Source organism: Notothenia rossii (assembly GCF_949606895.1).
Source record: "Notothenia rossii genome assembly, chromosome: 12".
In the NCBI taxonomy this organism is placed as follows: Eukaryota; Metazoa; Chordata; class Actinopteri; order Perciformes; family Nototheniidae; genus Notothenia; species Notothenia rossii.
The window spans coordinates 19,012,304-19,032,845 of record NC_136911.1 but is presented as its reverse complement, the minus strand read 5'-3'; the positions used below and the strand labels follow the sequence as shown (position 1 = coordinate 19,032,845).

Genomic DNA, 20,542 nt, shown 5'->3' with positions numbered 1-20,542 from the left:
AGCTTAGCCGATCTCCATAAAAAAAAAAACACATTTTAAAAGGTGTTTCGCCTGCTGTCTGTCTGCAGACTTGTCAAAGCATTAATTCATGGTTTTTACTATTCACTGCAGTGGAAATGCGCCATTATTATACTCTGATTTATTGTAGGTAATATATACGAACTTGTGAGGACGGTAAATATATTGCTTGCTTGCCTGTGGCCGCTAACATCATTCAGATAAAAGTGAAATTATCCTTCATAACCAGAAGAAAAACAAGGAGAGTTATTCCACCATAAGAACATAAACCTTTCAAAGTGTCCATTTCATGTATGTTTTTCAGAAGAATACCTCACAAAGACAACAGAGAAGCTGATTTTAAAGATATTTAATCGTGTCATATAAATATTCAGTACAAAATATCACGTTTTACAAAGCAGATTGATGAATGGCCAATGATGAACGGCCCTTACACTACCACGACCTCTCAAACTGTTTCTACATCGACAAAACTCCACTGCTCAATCACATTTTCACCAACACAGTATACCGTTGTAGAGGTGAGCCCGAGTCTACACATCAACAACCACAGATCTACCGCATCTGGAGAAAGAGGACATCACCATCGCAACTTTGAAGAAAGAACATAAATGGCGGTACGTTCAAATGTGCAACACTTTCCGTTATCTTAGCTGAGCATGGCGCCAATGCTTGGAGGCAATTATACTCTCCATAGGAAAACACAAGCACGTCTTTGTAATGGCGATATGCTGACACCCTGTATGGAGACAGAAAATAGTGAAGGGAAAAAAATGCTTTTGTGAAGTGCTGCTGTCACGTTGATTTCCATTTGAGACCTCGTATTGTACCTCGAGGCAGAGAAGCAGATTCCTCAGAGTGAAGGGTTTCTAACCCCATTAAATGCTTATCACAGCAACACTGCCACAGTCTGAAATGGCCACTTATAATGGGAACCACAGCAACAAGCTAATAAACAAAAACAAGGGGGCGAAAAAATGAGTGCATGTATACAATAGCAGAGCGTAAAGAATTTTCCAACCACTGTCAATTAGATTGTTAAATGTGCCGCTCTGGAAAGCCTCTTTTGGAGTACAGACTGTGAAAAATTACACCATTATGTTTTGTTATTACAATGTCTGATAAATGTCAGCCTCCTCCCATGTAGGCCTTTTGCTAAAGTGAGGGCAGAGCTTGTTATAGCTTTTATTATTTTACCCTCCAAGCCTCCAGTAATGAAATACATTTAATTACTGTTTAATTCTTGAAGTAATAGTGATTAAAAAATGGTTCTGTTTTGACATTAAATGCTAAACTGTTTTGTGTTCACGCTGCAGGACAACGGTTTGACCTTCTCCAGAGGACACCGCTCTGGGTTTGAGAGCCGCCCAGCTCAAAGGTCAGGGGCCCCTCGTAAGGGCCCGACAGGAGAGGCTGTCCGTCCCTCAGGAAATCATCTGGGTGAGCTCCATGTTCAACACTACACACAGTACATGTAATGAAGGGTGGTGAACATGATCATTTTAAAAGGAAAATACTGGTGCTTTTTGGCACATCTCCAAAAACTGCTATGTTACATTTGTATACATTCGACTGTGGGCGGAGCCTCCTCTACACACAACACCTTTATCAGAAAAACCCTTGCTTTATGCTGTAGGTTTGTTTTTTAGACTTATTAGAATCCGACCACCCACAAAAAGGTAATCATCATTTTAGGCCACTTCTCATTGCGTAGTTTTACTTTTATAATTTAAGGCATTTCTTTTGATCAATTTCATCCGTTTATACTTTCTCAAAGGAAGTATAAAAGCTTTACATATGGACAGAGTTTACATTTAAACACATGATTTATTTTTTTGTATGAATTTGTAATTGAAATATTATTCTTCCAGCTTGGTACATGAAGTCAAATCTCGCCGTGTTTCTTCATCGCACGCACAGATACGAAAATAATATTGAGTGAATTGTTTTAATGGTCACAGGATGTTGCAGTCTGCGCATGTGACTTTTAGATTTACACCATGAGTGAATCAGACCAGCATTTCCCTCCAACTGGTGTTTCTTGATTGGTTATCAGTTTATCTCAGAATTTAACACTGTTTTTTATTTATTTTTTCAGCCTGTTGGGTGAACTGGAAAAATCAAGACATTCAGCTCAAGGTACTATTTGGTATTTGGCTCACCTTACAGCATATTGTTTACAGCTGTGTGGAGATGATAGTCAAAAATGATGGTTTTTGTATGTTGTTGCCATAAATTCCACATTTGCCACAGCTTCAGGTATGCTTTATTAGCCACTTGTCAACAGCAATGTTCCACAACACTATTTGAAAATTAATCCCTCCAATCTGTATCTAGATTCTCAGAGAGGACGATTGTGTGGCACTTCCTGCTCAAGCTGAGCTGTGGATGCCATCGCTTAAAGAAGGGATCTTTTGGACAATAGAAATCCCTTTTAAAAAAAAAAAAAAGAACTTTACAGCGCATCGTATCATATTACCGTACATACACAAGCTAAGATAGAACTCACAATATGCAGCATGTTTTTGTCCCAGAAACACTGAAAAATACATAGGCATATTTGTAGGGTTTACAAAACTGCTTGTTGAAAGTGTCCGTCACACGCAGCTTTGAAAAACAAACGAAAAAGAAAATATTGGTATAGATATATTTGGGCGTCATGTACACCCAATTACACACAGAAAATGTCTTGACACAAAGTCTCTTTTCACTTCACCCAGGCAAAACGCAACTAACACTGACTGGACACACAAAGCCTACGTCTGGTCACCGGGGACAACTGAAAGGTGAGCGGTGGCGTTGAGACGGCACGTGGACAAACGGTGCTCGTTCCATGGTCCTTTTTCGCCATTTTTATCGCCACACATGCACCAGAACTGCCCGAAAGTTTCAAATGTGTGTTTCATTGACATTTCTCTCTCCTTGTCTTTGTGCCAGGCTCTCGTTAGGAATCCCTGTCGCTGTCGTCGCCCCCGTACATGTCTGCCAGTTTCTTAAAACGGGGGCCCCACTCGCTCAGGTAGTTGTAGTCCTGGTCTCCCTCGGTGGTCACTGACTCCAAGGAGCTGAGGGACTCGGCCACGGAGCCGGTCCCCTCGTAGGCATAGGTGGCCAAGGAGTCGTAGGGCGGCGCCGTGGGGTCGCTGTCGTTGTCCTGCAGCCTCTGGTTGATGAAGTCTCTCACGTCCCCGTTGTGGTCCCGGATCGGGGGCAGCACGGGCCGTCGGACCGGGGGGAAGAAGGTCTCGGGGACAATGTCCCTCCGCTGCTTGCTCTCTTCGATGGCCTCTGGGTTGCGCAGTGTGCCGATATCAAAGGCCTGAGTGTCCTCCTCTCCGCCGCCTTCATCATTGTAGCTGACAACGTTGTCTCTGACATCCTCTTTGGAGATGATCAGAGGCTCCTTCTTCCTCTGTCTCCTCAGGGCAGCAAACAGCACCACGATCACTACAGGGACAACAAACAAAGAGAGAACAAGCCTCAGACTTTGGTGACTTTTGCTGTTGTTGCTTTGCTCCCCCCCTCCTTGTTCTGAAGGCCAGTGACTGTCCAGGGGGAATTGTTGATGTTGCATGAGTGTTCACTGATGTTCAGGGACTTTGTCTGACTTTGTAAAAACAGGCTCGGCTACCACAAGGATACATTATGTATGTTGCCTCCTCAGGGCCAAAGCTGCATACTTTCAAAAATAAGGCAGTTTAAGAAAACACAATAAATTGCATGCTAGAAACATCTCTGTGTATGTGTTTTAAATGTCAGAAAATGATAGTGCAGTTTGTTATTAAACATTTTATGAAAGGACATAGTTTGCCAAACAATTCATGTGAAAAAATATGCAGAATGTTTTTTTAAGCCAAAGAATAGTATGTCAAAATCAGAGCCGTATAAAGAGAGAGTTGCGTTCACTCGGCCTGCCAAAACCATCTGAGTCTCAGTTGATGCAACTCTCTCTTTATAGGGCTCTGGTTGAAAAGAAGCCATATTTCAACAACATACTGTACCACGCCTGGGTTTGACACACTATAACGTGCCTTAGTCCCACATAAAATACATGTCTTTTTTTGCATAAGTATGTCGAAAAAAATTCTAAATAAAAACATGGTATGTGGGAATAAGGCACGTTATAGTGCGTCGAAGCCAGGTACAGTATCGTCACCAGTAAATGACAAAAGTAATATTATAGCATGTCGAAATAGTTTTACGTAAATATTTCAACTAAAAGAGTAGAAACATGTTTAAAAGAAACTCTCAAATCTTATTTTCAGTGAAGCCACCAAGGGTACATTTAAGCTCAAATGTTTGCAAGCGTGTGTACTCACTGAGCAGAATGATGACGCAGAGCAAGATGGCCACTAGGGCTCCCGTGCTGAGGCCCGCCCTGGCTGTGAGCGCCTCTGCGTTGCACAGCTTCATGTTGCCCTCGCGGTCGCAGGAGCACACTCTGACGGTCAGCGTGTTGGTGCTGCTCTGCATGGGGAACACCCCGTCGGAAATGACCACAGGCACGTGGTAGATGCTCATCTGAAGACTGTTGTAGCTGTTCCTTCGCGTTAGGATCCAGGCCGTGTTGTCTGAAAACAGCAGGATGTCCGGTTACTACGCAGACATCAATAACCTAAATGAATACTTCAATAAACTCGACTCAAAATTGAATTTGGTCTGTGAATGTGCTTGAAAGAAAAACTATAAATCACATCATGTGCAGCTATGAGTGCCTTATGGAAGCGTTATGCAGAGGAGTGAAGTGCATGTGAAGACCAGAAGCATCAGCTGAGAGTGAGTCACCTTTGTTATCACGGACAGAGAAGTTGGCCTTCCCAGCAGCCTCCTGGGCGAGACTGAAGAAGAACCGGTGTCCTCCGAGTGGATCGTCAGGATCTGTGGCGCTCACGGTTTGTATCCTCTGAAATAAGAAACAGGGGATTCGTACGTTAAAGGTGGGGTATGTCATTTTGGAGAAAGCAGCTCGAGTGAATTTGAAAATACACAACCGGAACAAATCTGCCCCTTCCTTCCAGAGCCCCTCCTCCAACACACACGAACGCGCACATGACCAATGAGGGCACGAGATAAGTTTGTGCACAGATGGAAGGCTGACAGGCAGGTAGGCCATCCAGTTATTTTAATCGGGCCGGCTCAGATGATTGGTCGTGCTTTTTACAGTACTACGGCTTCTTCCACAGATGACATTTTTCTATGTATCTTTTGTCAAAGCACTTCAGATATTCATTGCTATCTGGATGTTAAGAGCATTCCATGGAATATAACAAAGAGTGTATCTCGAGCCGGTTTCTCAAACTTACCTACCCCGCCTTTAAATGTCAGGTATGGGAGCAGAATAAACCCTTTCAAAGTATTAAATTGCTCAATTATCAGTGAAAGGAACACAGCTGGAAACAGTGACGTATCAAAGTTTATATGGATTGTGTCGCTGCATGTTGAATACCCAACAAAAGTGGGTGATAAGAATGTGAGTATTACATTTAACATGAAAATAGCTTATCATGCAGCCGTATCCTTTTGAACTTATTTTCACCACTGCAGATGGGACTATTTAATCCTTCTTTGGAAACGTGCATTCATCAACGTGAGATGTGAGCTTAATGCAACAAAAAAAAAAGGCTCCTCGTGTATCAGATATCCCACCCATCTTCGTCTAGCTTAAATCACACGTGACAGTTTTTACAGATACTCTCTGAGATGCACTAATTACACGGTGAACTGGAAGAGGACTCATAAGCCTTGAGGGGAAGTCATGATGAAACTATGACGACTGCTTTGTACCTGATTAGCCTTAGCGTTCTCACACACAAACGTCTCGTAGTTGGTGGCGAATGTTGGCGCGTTGTCGTTGACGTCCAGCACCCGGATGTAAATGGGCACACGGCTGACCTGGCGAGGGTTGTCTAGGGAACACACAGGTGGGAATTCTTAATGTACACAAATCATTATTTCTTTACCTTTATAGTAGATGTGTAAGTGTACAGTAGATGTTTTCCCGTTTGCATGCACACAGTAATACAGAATATAATTGTGATATTTTACAAGTAATGTTTGACCTGCCATTGACTTTATATTATGAGGGAATAAAGGTGTCTCTTGATTCTTTTCTACAGGTACTACCCATTCTTCTAATTTAGTGTTGAGCCGAACAGGGACAACTGTAAATGCCAGTTTTAAAATTCTGAATGGCCAGTCAATATAAAAGTGAGTATGTAAAAAGCCTTGAGGAAGTTGTATAACACATACTATAATAGCTTACATAAAACATTCAGCACAATATAGTGTGTCCACATCACTTATCATTCTCCGGAAAAAGAACATCTCGTACCCAGCAAACTTCTGCCTTGAGTTTATGTGCCTTTTTCGTTTGCATAGTTACACCCGAGTGGCGAGGAAATGATTCAAGTAAAAATGTCCTTACCAATGTGACATGCAGGGTGTAGTTCTCATATCAATCTTTTTACGAATAAAAACACTCAGCGGAACTCATTAGAAGTTCTCCCACAGTTCAAGGGCATTATCAAGTCACTTTCCATGTTGGATTTTTCTCTTAAATAATCAATCGTAAACTGAAACACATACATAGGGGGCGAGGTAAACATTTGATGGATCCAAAATGAAGTACAGAAAAATGAAGAATTCCTCTTTATATCGACAGAAATAGGGGCTTTTTATCCTAGAGCTGAAGAAAAAAACTTTTTTTTTTTTTTTTTTTTTGGTTATGGAAGGTAAATGATGTTCTGCGAATAAAAAAAATATATATGTGTTGCCAGATTTGTTTTCCTTTTGGGTTGTAGCTGTTTAAGGTGAGGTCTACAGGAGGCCTTATAGCGAGATGGATATAGAGACCACTCAGCTGCGGGGCGGTCAGAGCTGAATGGAAGCGATGTGATGAGAGTTTTTCTGAAGGCGCACCATAAGTGCTCATCGCTGTGCAGTTAGAGATAGAATAGGAAACATATGCCTGGTGGATTGAAACATTTCAGGATGTCTTGAGATGCTTACAGGCCCCCAGGACCATAAATGTCACACATACACTTTACTACTCCATTGAGGGAAGGAAATGGGTTGGCTTCCCAACCATATAGGGCTTTAATGTGCAGCTGCAGGAAGCGCTGTTTAATTAAAACACTAAGAAAAGGCAAGTGGATTTAATTAGTAATCATTAATTAGTTTTAAAAGAAAGAGCAGGAGATTGGTGAGTATGATGTTACTTTGTTGTTCTACTTATGGACATAGAGCTGTGGACTTTATATGGGTCGGAAAATAGAAGTCATTTATAATATTTTATAACATTAAGATAAAAGCCTGTCTTGAATAGGATTGTTTAAAATAAAAGGCCCAGGCCATGTTTTGAGAGTTCACATCTTTTGAGTGCTTTTAGGGACTAATATAAATTCCAAAAATAAAATGTTATGGACAGGAAGCAGGTGAACAGAAAGCTTTTACACTTACTGAACTCTGTGGCGATGACGGAGATGTTGTGCCAGGCGTTCTCTTCTCTGTCCAGCTCCCGGAGGATGAACACTGACCCGTTCCCTGCATGGACGTTGAACATTCTGTCCATGTCCGTGCGTCGATCAATAGAGTACCTGCTCAAAAACACACAGAGATCGCCTTTTAAACCCGTGCACTCAGGCTGTGTGGAGTTTAGAGTTTGTCAGCGTGTGAACCGGAGTGAAAACGCTCACATTTACGGAAGAGTCTTTGTTGAACTGACATTTTGTGAGCACGCAGGAGGTACTCAAAACAAGTCTGACTAAGCATGATGGACTTGTCTGCACTCTGCCATTATTGCCTTTCTTTGCAATTCATACCACAAAAGAACGCATTAAGAAAAAGATTAGTTTTAGCATAAATCCAAGGCAGCGTTCGTCCTCAAAGGAACTTTGTTCAAAGGAACAAAATTGGTTTCACCTGCCAAAAAAAACAAAAAACTACAGGAGGTAATACATCGCTTCTCTACATTCTCAGGCTGTTAAAGGGTCACTTTAAAACATATCACAAAAAACACAAATGTTCTCTTTACGCTTTGTGTTATCCAACCACGCAGTTAGTTGCAGGTTTGCGTGCACAACTTTGGGTATAAACGCTTCTGAAACATCTGCTGCCACACAAGTGCACACAAACGAGAGCTGCTCAACATACACGCAAACTCACCAGCTGTATCCTTTTACAGAAACAACTCGGGATAATCCAACGGCCTTATTGTCTACAGGGCTTAAATGGACTTTTTCATTAATATTGTAAAGAGGTCTTATTCAGATTTACCAGGGTATGGTTTCTAGAAGGATAAGTTGCTTCTGAGCTTTGCAAATGTCACCCCATGACATGTCCACAAGAGGAGAAATATCCAGTCTGTTTGAAACAGCATTCACTAACTAGTCGTCTCATTTAGCACATATTATCAAGGAGGGATCGCTATTTCCTTTAGTCGCTCCCGGCCCCCCATCGAGTCAGCTCACAGCGGGCCATCAGCTGATCCATTCCTAGCTGAATTCTGTCTTTAAATCGCCTACACATCAAAATGGAGCTTAAACCTGTAGTTCTTGGCTGTATGTGGTTATTTCCTCCGAGCTGTTTTGTTTACTAGAAATAATTGAAAATATATTGCTATATAAAAAGGACAAAAGCCTGGTGTGGTCGTTGGATTTTACTTTTTTAACTACTGCAACCTGTACATCAAAATGAAGCTAAGAAGGTTTTTAGCTGTATCTGTGTGTGTGCTGCAACAAAAACGATATTAGATTAGAAAATACAACATATGGCATCCCTTCTGTTTCTCTGCTGTTGGTTGTGGAGATACAGATGATGTGGTCTCTCTACCCACCTGTATACTCAGTTATATTTACCCAGAGATTTGTATAATTTTTTTTAACAACCGACTTCAAGTAATGTTTTAGTGACTGAAATTTGCACAATTAATAACTTGAGTTCTTTCTTAAAAACTAACAGAATCACTGGTTAGAACTACAGGGAAGGTTGAGGTGAGTTCACTCTGTACCATAAGGTATACTGTCAAGGGGGCTAACAGTCCTGATGACAGATAAATGTTAGCAGCCAACCCCCTCCACACACACACACACACACACACACACACACACACACACACACACACACACACACACACACACACACACACACACACACACACACACACACACACACACACACACACACACACACACACACACACACACACACACACACACACACACACACACACACACACACACACACACACACACACAGCCAACAGGTTATCCAGTCGTGTTGTTTTTCTCTGCTTCCCAGACTACTGTGATACATCAGTGTGATTAATGGAGTAGCAGGCATCAGGAGGGCCAGCGTAAGAGGGAGGAGACCCCCAAGGGGCGACGATGAACCGGGGCTCTCAATGCACCACCGCACTCCCTTTTCGGCAGTTCCTCCCCCCCCTCTCTCCTATAGCCCCTCCCCCCAGCTTCTCCTCCTGCATCAACTATTTTTACTGTCTTTGTCTAAACCCTCCCTCCTCATCTCCTCCTGCCTATCCTCCTCTCCTACCACCTCGCCGGCCCCGGCAGTAACTCTAACCTCGTTAAATGTGCGTCGGCCGTGGGCTTTACTAATTGCTTTTCTAATATTCCCAATAATTCAGCTGGCTGAGCCTCACCCCGTCCCCTGATTAATGACGGAGAGATAACAGCGCGCCTCGTCCTGACCGGGCACCCAAAGTGCTGCTCTCAGCAGGCAGGCAGCTGGCGGGACGGGAGGCCAGGCAGAAGGACATGGAGGGTTACAGAAATGTTAGTGATCAGCGGGTTGGGACATATATCCTCTTTCCTCCCTACACAAGCTACACGAGCGGCTGGCACGCCACAGTGTTTTCAGAAGGAGACTTCTAAAGAACAAATCAGCAGGAACCCGGCAGGAGTATTGATTTGGGGATTTTCAGGTTAGGAGTTTGAACTGGGCTATATTTAGATGAAAGTTGTTAAGGGTGTAAGATAGTTGTTTCAACAACTTTTAAATCAATACATTTCTACGTAAAGCAAGTACTTTAAGACACATTTCAAAATAGGTTTATGTAAAGGATATGAAAAAGTGGTTACATGAAACCAAGACCACCAGAAAACCTGGAAACACAATCTCACCCCGAGGTCCATTAACCAACTATCTCACAAATAATGTACGAGCACTTTAAATATCTTCCTTGTTGAATGCTTTTGAATCACATTTGAAAGCTGCAGAGTAGTTTCTATTCTCCAATAACTGTATTCAAGGTAATGAATGAAGCTGAATTTCAGAAACATTTGATGACCAACCATACTTTTTTGTGTATGATGACCACGGTGTCAGTTAATATTTCTAAACCTTAAAAGACAGAATATACTTAAATACATGTTCATGTTAAATTCTCTAAACATTCACGCCAAACTATTGAAAAGCTTTTTTTCCAAAAGTGTCCATTAGAATATTGCAGCACTTAGACGCTTCATTGACCTCCTTTTTAAAACTCTGGCTTATCTTTCCTACTTATTTATAATATTCAAAAAACATTCCTGTTTGTGTGAATTTCCTTTTTACGTTTCAAAACCTTGAATATCGATCATGTTTTAGGAACTTGAACATCAGTAATGAGTTTTTCTGATGGGATGACATCATAAAAACTATAAGACTGAATAGCTACTTAAAATGTTAAGAAATAGGCCATTATGATCCTTTCGTACCTTCAAGTGGATCACGTCACAATGTTCATGCAGACACCTATGCTTACTGAGGGAATTGTGTTAAAAGTCCATGCTTCAATGTGCTGGTATCTGCAAGTGTTGTGGCAAGCTAATAAAGATAAGCGTCTCAGTGACTTCCTGATGCCAGGCAGCCCCCGGGCCGCCTAGCCTCCTCCACTGCGCGCCTTTAAATGCCACGGGGAAGCTACCTCCTTGATGATCGGCGATAAAAGAGAATGATATCATATTTGACACCTGCAATAAAGTGGTGGAACTTCAACCTTGAGAGCCAACTCCCTTAGTGCATCATAAAAATGAAAAAGTCTTTGAGACAGAGTGGAAGACGCAGCCTTACACCCCGCTGCCATTACTCCCATTTAATAGAATGCCTGCATAATTTGGGATCTCCAGGAAGCAAGTGGTGCGGGTGATATTCTGTCCCTTTTCCAGTTAACAATGCATCCCCTACCAAGGCCTCATTACGTTTTTAATGCAATCGTTATGTTGAAAGAAATCTAAGGGAGAAGATCTACTTTTTACCCGAAAGCCAAATCAGATAGTTTGATATAAAAAAAACATCTTAGCAGCAATGCAAACTGGAAAAGGGAAGGAACTTTAAAAAAACATACTTGCCAGTTTTGTATCCAAATTATCTGTCTTTAACCACCTATTAAAGACATGTGATTGGCTCACTTCAACCAATCACATCCCTGTTGATCAACAATGGGGAGAAACGTCCAAAATATAAAATAGTATTATAATGACTGCCCTTTCTCTTATTCACCTAGTAGCTTCAATCTGGACTTTTAGCCACATATTTTTCAGTGGATAATGATGATTTCAGTACAATCGTAACATGCCAAACACTGATATTGTTCCTTTAAGATGTGTGTGTGTGTGTGTGTGTGTGTGTGTGTGTGTGTGTGTGTGTGTGTATGTGTGTGTGTGTGTGTGTGTGTGTGTATGTGTGTGTATGTGTGTGTGTGTGTGTGTGTGTGTGTGTGTGTGTGTGTGTGTGTGTGTGTGTGTGTGTGTGTGTGTGTGTGTGTGTGTGTGCTTCAGTACCTGACGAGACTGTTTTTGTCGTCGGGGTCAGACGCGCTGACGGAGCCGATGGCGGTGTTCCTGGCCGCGTCCTCTTTGACCTCCATGACGTAGCTGGCTCGCTCAAACAAGGGCGGCTCGTCCACATCCTCCACCACGATTTTAATGGTCGCCTCATCCCTGAAGGGGCCCACGGAGAAGAAGCGAGGGTTGAGGTGGGAATTTTCCACCTGAATACGGAGACTGTACTGCCGCTTCCTCTCGAAGTCCAGAGGCTGCAAAACAGACAGGACATGTTTGAGTGAGATGTTTCACATACTGTGACATGTTTTCCCTTCTTTCATGGATTAAAAAGACAATTGCACTCTGAGTTTTGTTGGCCTCTAATAGTTGCTTCTGAACACTCATTTGTATGCAGCTGCACTTTAAGCTGTTGATTTTCTGAAAACTAATACCCATTCAGAGCATACTGCCACATTTAATTTCAGGTCAGATTGGGATTTTATTCATTAAACTGGCAATCTTTTTCAGAGCATCGTCTAATTAGCTTGTGAAAAGGGGCTCAGTGTCTTCTTCAAGGACAAACAAGACTGTTGATGGAAACACAGGGGATCACACTAGGGCTGCATTATTTGGTAAAAAAGTCATATTGTGATTATTGTTGGCACTATTGCGATTTGCAAAATAATAAAACATGGTATCATAGGTATACTTGCTTAGTTAGGGAAAGGAAAATGCAGACTACTGATCCTTTTAGAATGTGTATTTCTAAAGTCATACAAACTACGTATTTTAACTAAGTGTAAATGATTGTTTTAATTACTTACTGTTTGACAACATTAAATGAAAAACCTAACCCGAGTGAACAAATGGTATACTTGCTTAGTTAGGGAAAGGAAAATGCAGACTACTTAGTATTTTAAAATGTGTATTTCTAAATTCATACATACAAACGTAGTATCATATTACATACTGTAGGCCAACTGTAACATACACATGAATTGTAAATTACTATTTTAATTACTTACTATTTGACAAATAATGTGTGTATGTGTGTGTACAGAACATTAATCATTACAATGTGAAATTGAAAGATTACATATAGTTATCTTAAACAAGAAAAGGTGAAGTAAATGTACAAAACACTGGATCCTGATTGGTTCCCAACCTTTTTTGAGTACTGTACCCCCAAAGCATTTCAAGCCAACCTAAAGTACCCCCTACTACGCCATCAATCCTGGTGATCCCCAGGATATATTAATAGTCTATATATTGTGGCAGACCGGCTGTGTGTGTATGTGTGTGTGTGTGTGTGTGTGTGTGTGTGTGTGTGTGTGTGTGTGTGTGTGTGTGTGTGTGTGTGTGTGTGTGTGTGTGTGTGTGTGTGTGTGTGTGTGTGTGTGTGTGTGTGTGTGTGTGTGGATGACCTGGATAAAGTCACATGGTCACACAGGTTGGCAGTTTATTGAAGTAAAGCTTTAGTTCTGAGGTCTGACATCATCACTTCATTCCCATTGTAACATTAAGTTAACAAAGCACTGAAGAATCTGCTACAAAACTAAGATAAGATGAGATGAGATGAGATACGATGCGATACGATACGATACGATACGATATGATACAATCAGATGAGATATTCCTTTATTGATCCCCTTGGGTAAATGTGTTTGTCATAGCAGCATGGGGGAGGGGGGTATAGGTATGGGCAGGGTAATAGCAGAAAGAAAGAAATATAGAATTAGATCTGAATACAAAAAGATGAGAAAAATGTGAGAGGGACATAATAACCATATACCGTAATAATCAAATGTGTGTGTGTGTGTGTGTGTGTGTGTGTGTGCAGTGGCAGCACATATCAGACCCGGGCCGGGGGGCGGGGCCACATGACCGGGCCCTTTAAACCCAATAAAGCTTGACATTATATCGGGAGTCCGGGGTGGTAATGTGACGCTCGTGCGTAAAAAGTCGCTCAGTCAAGATTAAAATTTAAAACAACGTTTGAAAGAAAAGTAACCAAAGAACAGGTGTAATATTTAAGATTTCGTTTCTACAAAGGGTATAGAAACGAAATATATATCAGATAATAATATAATATGACATAAAGTCCAACAAACCAGAAGGACAACGAAAACATAGCCTAATAATATGACTACATTTCTGACACACAATTCACCATGGATAGCCACCAGCCACCATGAGATGACAGAGCAGTGTATAGTCAAATTGGCACGGCGGCCCACATTAAAATTGGCACGGCGGCCCATACCTGTGTGTGTGTGTGTGTGTGTGTGTGTGTGTGTGTGTGTGTGTGTGTGTGTGTGTGTGTGTGTGTGTGTGTGTGTGTGTGTGTGTGTGTGTGTGTGTGTGTGTGTGTGTGTGTGTGTGTGTGTGTGTGTGTGTGTGTGTGTGTGTGTGTGTGTGTGTGTGTGTGAAATGTGTGTGAGTGTGAAATGTGTGTGAGTGTGAAATGTGTATGTGAAATGTGTGTGTGTGTGTAGCTAAGGTGAAACCTGGAAGTGGAAGAAGGAGAGAAGTGACGAGGAGAGATAGAGAAGAGGAGGATATTTTTGTCTGTGTGACCCAATGCGACAATTAATGTGACACTTAAATCATATTCAATCATAACTAATCATATACATTATAATAGCCATTGTTTAAAGACTTAAGTAAGTAAGTAAGATAACTCACCAATTAATGTGACACTTGAGCCTGTTTCTCCCTCATCAGTTTTGTGAGTCTGGGGGAGATTGTTGCAAAAGCTGTGACCAGGTTATTCTCCAAGTTGAGTCTGTTCCTGTGTTTAGTCTTGATGTGGGTCATGGCGGAGAATGTCACCTCACACAGGTATGTGGACCCAAAAGGCAACAGTTCATTCAGGGCATGTTTCTCCAATTCAGGATACTCCTTCTCCACACCACACCAGAACTGTGTCAGTGGTGTGCTTGAGTACCTCATCTTCAGGCTCCTATCTGAGGACACATCTATGAGGTCTTCTTGCAGTCTGGCGGGAATGCTGCTGTTAATGCACGTCACAAATGGATTACGCACCCAGGCCAGTGTGGATGGCTTGTTGTCAATATCAGGGAAGTAGGAGTTGAACTCATTCTTGAGCTTGGACAAATGTGTGTGTACTATTTTAAAAATTGGAGCTCGGTCACATTCACCAGTAGCAATGTATCCGTTCAGCTGCAGGAAACAACTTGTATCCCCTTTTTCACATTTGCTCTGCCAGAGCTTGATCTTCTCCTTGAATCCACACACTTTGTCATACAAGCTAAGAACATTTGTGTCTTTACCTTGAAGAGAGAGATTCAGCTGGTTGAGTTTGCTGAAAATATCAGAGAGGTATCCCAGCCGAGCTACCCAGTCAGCGTCGTCGAACATAGCCGCAAGTGGGTGTGTGTGCTCCGACAGAAATGCCCTCACTTCATTGCGTAGCTCGAACAGCCGCTGTAACGTCTTCCCTCGGGATAACCAGCGGACGTCAGTGTGAAGCAGGAGCTGTTTATGTTCTGACCCACCGTCTTCACAAAGTGACTGAAACAGTCTATGATTCAAAGGCCTGGACTGTATGAAGTTGATCACTTTTGCGGCATCATTCAAAACATCGTTTAACTCTGGACTCATTCTCTTGCTAGCTAATGCTTCTCGGTGAATCATGCTGTGCGTCCATGGAACGTCAGGGTTTACCTTTTTTATGTGGGCCATTAATCCATTTACTCTGCCGGTCATCGCCGCAGCGCCGTCTGTGCACACATGGGAGCAGGATTTCCAATCCAGCTTGTGTTGAGAGAAAAAATGGTCAATAACGTTAAAAACGTCCTGTCCGGTAGTTCTCCCCGTGAGTTTCTTGCAAAACAGAATGTGCTCGTTCATCTCCAAAGTGTCTTTGTAACGCACAAACGCAATCAGTTGTGCTTCCCCACTGACATCCGTTGATTCGTCCAACTGCAAAGCGAACGTACCAGACGCTTTACATTTTTCCACCACTTGGTCAATAATGTCAATTCCCATGTCGTCGATCCGATGGCACACAGTATTATTTGACAACGGCACTTTCTTCAGGACATCAGCTGCTTTCTTATCGAGCATAGTTTCTGCAAGAATGATAGCAGCAGGCAAGATTAGCTCTTCGGCTATGGTAAATGGCTTTTTCAGTTTAGCAACGAGTAGCGACACAGCATAAGATGCCTCCAAGGCCTTGGTTGAGACCGATGTCACTTTCTTTAGTTTTTCTTGGCTTCCCTTAAATTCAGCCAGTTTTTGGTGGAAAAACTCTGCAGGCTTACCCACACAGGCGGGATGTCTAGTACTAAGGTGCAGATGCTATTATTAGAAAGCACGTCGCCACAGATGAAACACATTGGCTGCGGTGGCTCTGTAGTTGTGACCGTAAGCCCGGAGAGCACATAATGTTCACCAAACTGACGATTCTTCACCCTCTCTGTTTTCATTTTCTTGAGAACGGGTTCTCCTGATTTAGCAGTATCACCTGTGCTGTTGTTTCTGGATGAACCAGCTCGACTCAGCCATTGATCCATAATGATTATGTTAACAGAAATGTTGATCTCAATAAACACCAGCGCATTCACTTGATAGGATGTTGATATTTTGGGGACCTTGAAATGCTTCTTACGAAGCCACTCCTTCGTTGCCCGGGCGGTGTGTTTGGGATCATTGTCATGCTGAAAAACCCAGCCACGTTTCATCTTCAATGCCCTTGCTGATGGAAGGAGGTTGTCACTCAAAATCTCACGATACATGGCCCCATTCATTCTTTCCTTTACACGGATCAGTCGTCCTGTTCCCTTTGCAGAAAAACAGCCCCAAAGCATGATGTTTCCACCCCCATGTTTCACAGTAGGTGTTCTTTGGATGCAACTCAGCATTCTTTCTCCTCCAAACACGTCTAGTTGAGTTTTTACCAAAAAGTTCTATTTTGGTTTCATCTGACCATATGACATTCTCCCAATCCTCTTCTGGATCATCTAAATGCTCTCTAGCAAACTTCAGACGGGCCTGGACATGTACTGGCTTAAGCAGGGGGACACGTCTGGCACTGCAGGATTTGAGTCCCTGGCGGCGTAGTGTGTAACTGATGGTAGCCTTTGTTACTTTGGTCCCAGCTCTCTTCAGGTCATTGACTAGGTCCCCCCTTGTGGTTCTGGGATTTTTGCTCACCGTTCTTGTGATCATTTTGACCCCACGGGGTGAGATCTTGCGTGGAGCCCAAGATCGAGGGAGATTATCAGTGGTCTTGTATGTCTTCCATTTTCTAATAATTGCTCCCACAGTTGATTTCTTCACACCAAGCTGCTTACCTATTGCAGATTCAGTCTTCCCAGCCTGGTTCAGGTCTACAATTTTGTTTCTGGTGTCCTTGGACAGCTCTTTGGTCTTGGCCATAGTGGAGTTTGGAGTGTGACTGTTTGAGGTTGTGGACAGGTGTCTTTTATACTGATAACGAGTTCAAACAGGTGCCATTAATACAGTTAACAAGTGGAGGACAGAGGAGGCTCTGAAGAAGTTACAGGTCTGTGAGAGCCAGAAATCTTGTTTGTTTGGAGGTGACCAAATACTTATTTTACAGAGGAATTTACCAATTAATTCATTAAAAATCAGACAATGTGATTTTCTGGATTTCTTTTTCTCATTTTGTCTCTCATAGTTGAGGTATACCTAGGATGAAAATTACAGGCTTCTCTCATCTTTTTAAGTGGGAGAACTTGCACAATTGGTGGCTGACTAAATACTTTTTTGCCCCACTGTATATAGCCAGCAAATTATTACTTAATTTGAATGCCCCCAATTGTGGTTACATTATTACAGATTATGCATTATTCATTATTTGGGTACAGTTTTCCTGTAAAAAATTTAATTAAAAAAAATCTAAAATCAAATTTTATTTTTTTATTTTCAAAATCTTTTCACGTACCCCCTGGGGACCACCCACGTAACACTAGGGGTACGCGTGCCCCCGGTTGGGAAACACTATTAGCAAAGTTAGCTCTGATAGCTACAGACGCACCTCACTCAGTTCCAATGCTAACAACACATCACCGTGAAGACATGACGTACACTTGCACTTTGTTTAGCTAGCAAGCTAACCTGTAGCTGTGTCTTTATTTTTCGAAACTTTCGCTGCCGCCGTTCATTCTTTGTATTTTTCTCTGTGTTGTTTAAGGTGCTGGTACATTTGCGTCGTGTTGCAACTGTTGTTTGCGTTTTTAATAGAAAACCTTACCGTAGCTTAATTTACAGCAAACAGGTCGCTTGTTCATTTTGCATCCGTTCCTCAGTGGATGGTCATGTGACCAAACAAGGCAGACTGAGCCTGATTGGTCGGCTCCGCAGCATGTGCGTGCATAATAATTAGACTGCGCACACAAATGATAGATTTTTTGAATTCGCAGATTCGCAAACGCACACTTTTTAGTTAATTAAATCGCTTCCATTTGGGGTGATAACATAGATACTAGTAGTGATAATCACAGAGGGTCATATCACGATTGCAATGTCGATTAAATTAAATAATTACGTTTAAAGGCCTTCGATAAACTGCTGCCATATCCTGAATATATCGTGAGTGGTGTGGCTTTTTAAACAAACCATAACATTGTTGGGTTATTCTACAGCATTACACATGATTAAAGTTTATAACCATGAAATCTGGTGAGAAATGTTTTTTGTTAGCTTGACAGTAACATTAGACAAATGATGTATGTACTACATTTCCATCGTTTGCTTGGACTTATAATTGCAGGTATTGATATAGGCTACTGTGGTACACATTTTCCGTTGTTCTTTGTTATTTTTCTCTGAACAAAAATATGCAAATGTCTTGGATGTTTGTGCGTTTCAACTCCATCTCCTGATCCCTGCCACACTCTATGAAACAATTAATCACAGTTGTCTCTCCATGTCTGCTCGGTGACATCTGTTGTTTTTTTCATTTTAGTCGTTAAATGAAGACATCAGTGTATCAGATAAGTGTACGATCAACAAGGGAGATATTGCAGTTTGAAGAGTCAGTTGATGTTGAGACTTTAGTGTGCTTTTTTTTCTGACTGATGGAAAAATACTGACAATACTTTGTTTTTAAGGGTGTTATTGTTAAGTTGCTCACATTTGATTAACATACAAAGAAAATGGTTAAGGTTCTGGTGAGCAATACTTTTTCTACATTTATGTTATATGATAAGTTCACATTGAGTATGATAAAAGTTTACATAGTAATATAGTGGATTTATGCTAGACCTCCTCTGTTAGTATACACACTTTTATTTTACCAATTTGTTTGCTTAAAAGGAAGCAGCATTGTAATTGTTCACGTGTGATCCCCTATAATGCTGCATCTACTGTACATCCTATCGTTTAATGGACTGCACACAATGATTGGTATTATTCCGCACAGGTTGGCGAGATGTTTTCCCTTTTATGTTCCTTCTGTGAACTTTTTTTTGAAGTTGAGCCACTGAAGGTATCCCCCCATTCATGGTAATAATTGGGGAGCGGTGCATTTTAATGAATGTGCGCCCGGCGCTGAGCGGGAGCAGCTAGATCAGAGTGAGCTCCTCGCAGGCTGCCTGTACATATGAAAGGATGGCGGGTCCGTGATCGCTGGAAACAACCTTTAAAAGCATGAAAAATCCAGATGGAACAAGTCGTTTTCTGAAGCCATGGGTAAAAACATAAAATGAGTCGGTGATTTTCAGCGTTTCTTGTTAAGGCAGAAGGGGGGACCTCACGTCAATGGGAGGGTCTTTTGCTTTTGAAGGGCCGGTGCAAGCGGTGATGGGACACACTCCCACTTGACAAGCCCGTTTAATTATTAGGTTCAGAATTAGGGCATGCAGACTCCCCACACACACTCTGCCCGCTCACCACATCCACTACAGCACTGCTACAGCTACAAAAGGCAATTATGTCATCTTCCACTTAATGATGGCATGATGGAAGCGATCAATCGAAAGCAGCAGAGAGGCTTGATACGGCAGGTTCTGCTGAATACATCAGAAACACAGCACAGCACACCGCTGAATGCTACGATCCATACTGAGCATCAATATTTCTGCTTTGGTCTCAGCTGGGAGGGAAAATGAATCTCACTCAAAACACATGTACTGGGAGTGTAGGCAAGTGTTAGGTGAAATCTAATAACTCTGCTGTCCATCCTCTGGCTGTCAGAGTGTATGGAAATTTAAAAAAGCTTCTATCACTTTCTGCTTTATTGAGTGCACTACCTTGTGTTGTTTCCTCTCGTTTGCCCAAACGAGAAGTGTGATGCTCATACGGTAGGCAGGTTTGGTGGAATCAAGTCAAGGGTTCTCAAAGCACAAAAATATAAATAAATAAGAACATGTGTGAAAGCTGTTTTATGAAATTGAGCCCCATTTTTACAATGTTCTGGGGCATTATCCCTTTCTATATAGAAGTGTACATTTGTTATGGCCCAGTTCGCCAGTATTTAAATTGCATTCAAACACTTAAGGGATCCACAGTAACACAAAACATGGTCATTCGTGGGATTCTTTGGACAATTTGAAATGTTGCAAAAAAAAGAGTTATTTTCTATTATTTTTGTGGTTCTTTGTGGTGATGTGTATGAAATACTGGATTGTTTTGGTTTTGTTGTATTTCTTTGTCTTATCTTGGGACAATATTGGAAATCATTTCTAAAATGTATTTATTATATTATTTTGAAATAACCCAGAACAAATATGTCGGTATTAACATGTGTGTATATTTTTGCCAGAATAAACCTT

The 20,542-nt window shown here is 41.8% G+C and overlaps 1 protein-coding gene across 3 annotated transcripts in view; it reads right to left on the bottom strand.

Annotated features, from left to right (window-relative positions):
* Nucleotides 1-352: 352 nt before the first annotated feature.
* LOC307026123 (cadherin-6-like) overlaps nt 353-20,542 on the bottom strand; it is a 572,233-nt gene continuing 552,043 nt past the window's right edge. For 2 of the 3 annotated variants that reach the window (XM_079661270.1, XM_079661269.1), the window contains 6 exons: nt 11,799-12,052; nt 7,477-7,613; nt 5,803-5,924; nt 4,804-4,921; nt 4,338-4,589; nt 353-3,465 (listed from right to left, as the gene is read on the bottom strand). In XM_079661270.1, the coding sequence (XP_079517396.1) occupies nt 2,963-3,465; nt 4,338-4,589; nt 4,804-4,921; nt 5,803-5,924; nt 7,477-7,613; nt 11,799-12,052 (1,386 nt within the window). In that variant the 3' untranslated portion in view covers nt 353-2,962. Of the gene's footprint in view, nt 3,466-4,337; nt 4,590-4,803; nt 4,922-5,802; nt 5,925-7,476; nt 7,614-11,798; nt 12,053-18,021; nt 20,492-20,542 lie in introns of those variants that run through there. The other variant, XM_079661271.1, reaches the window with a different exon arrangement.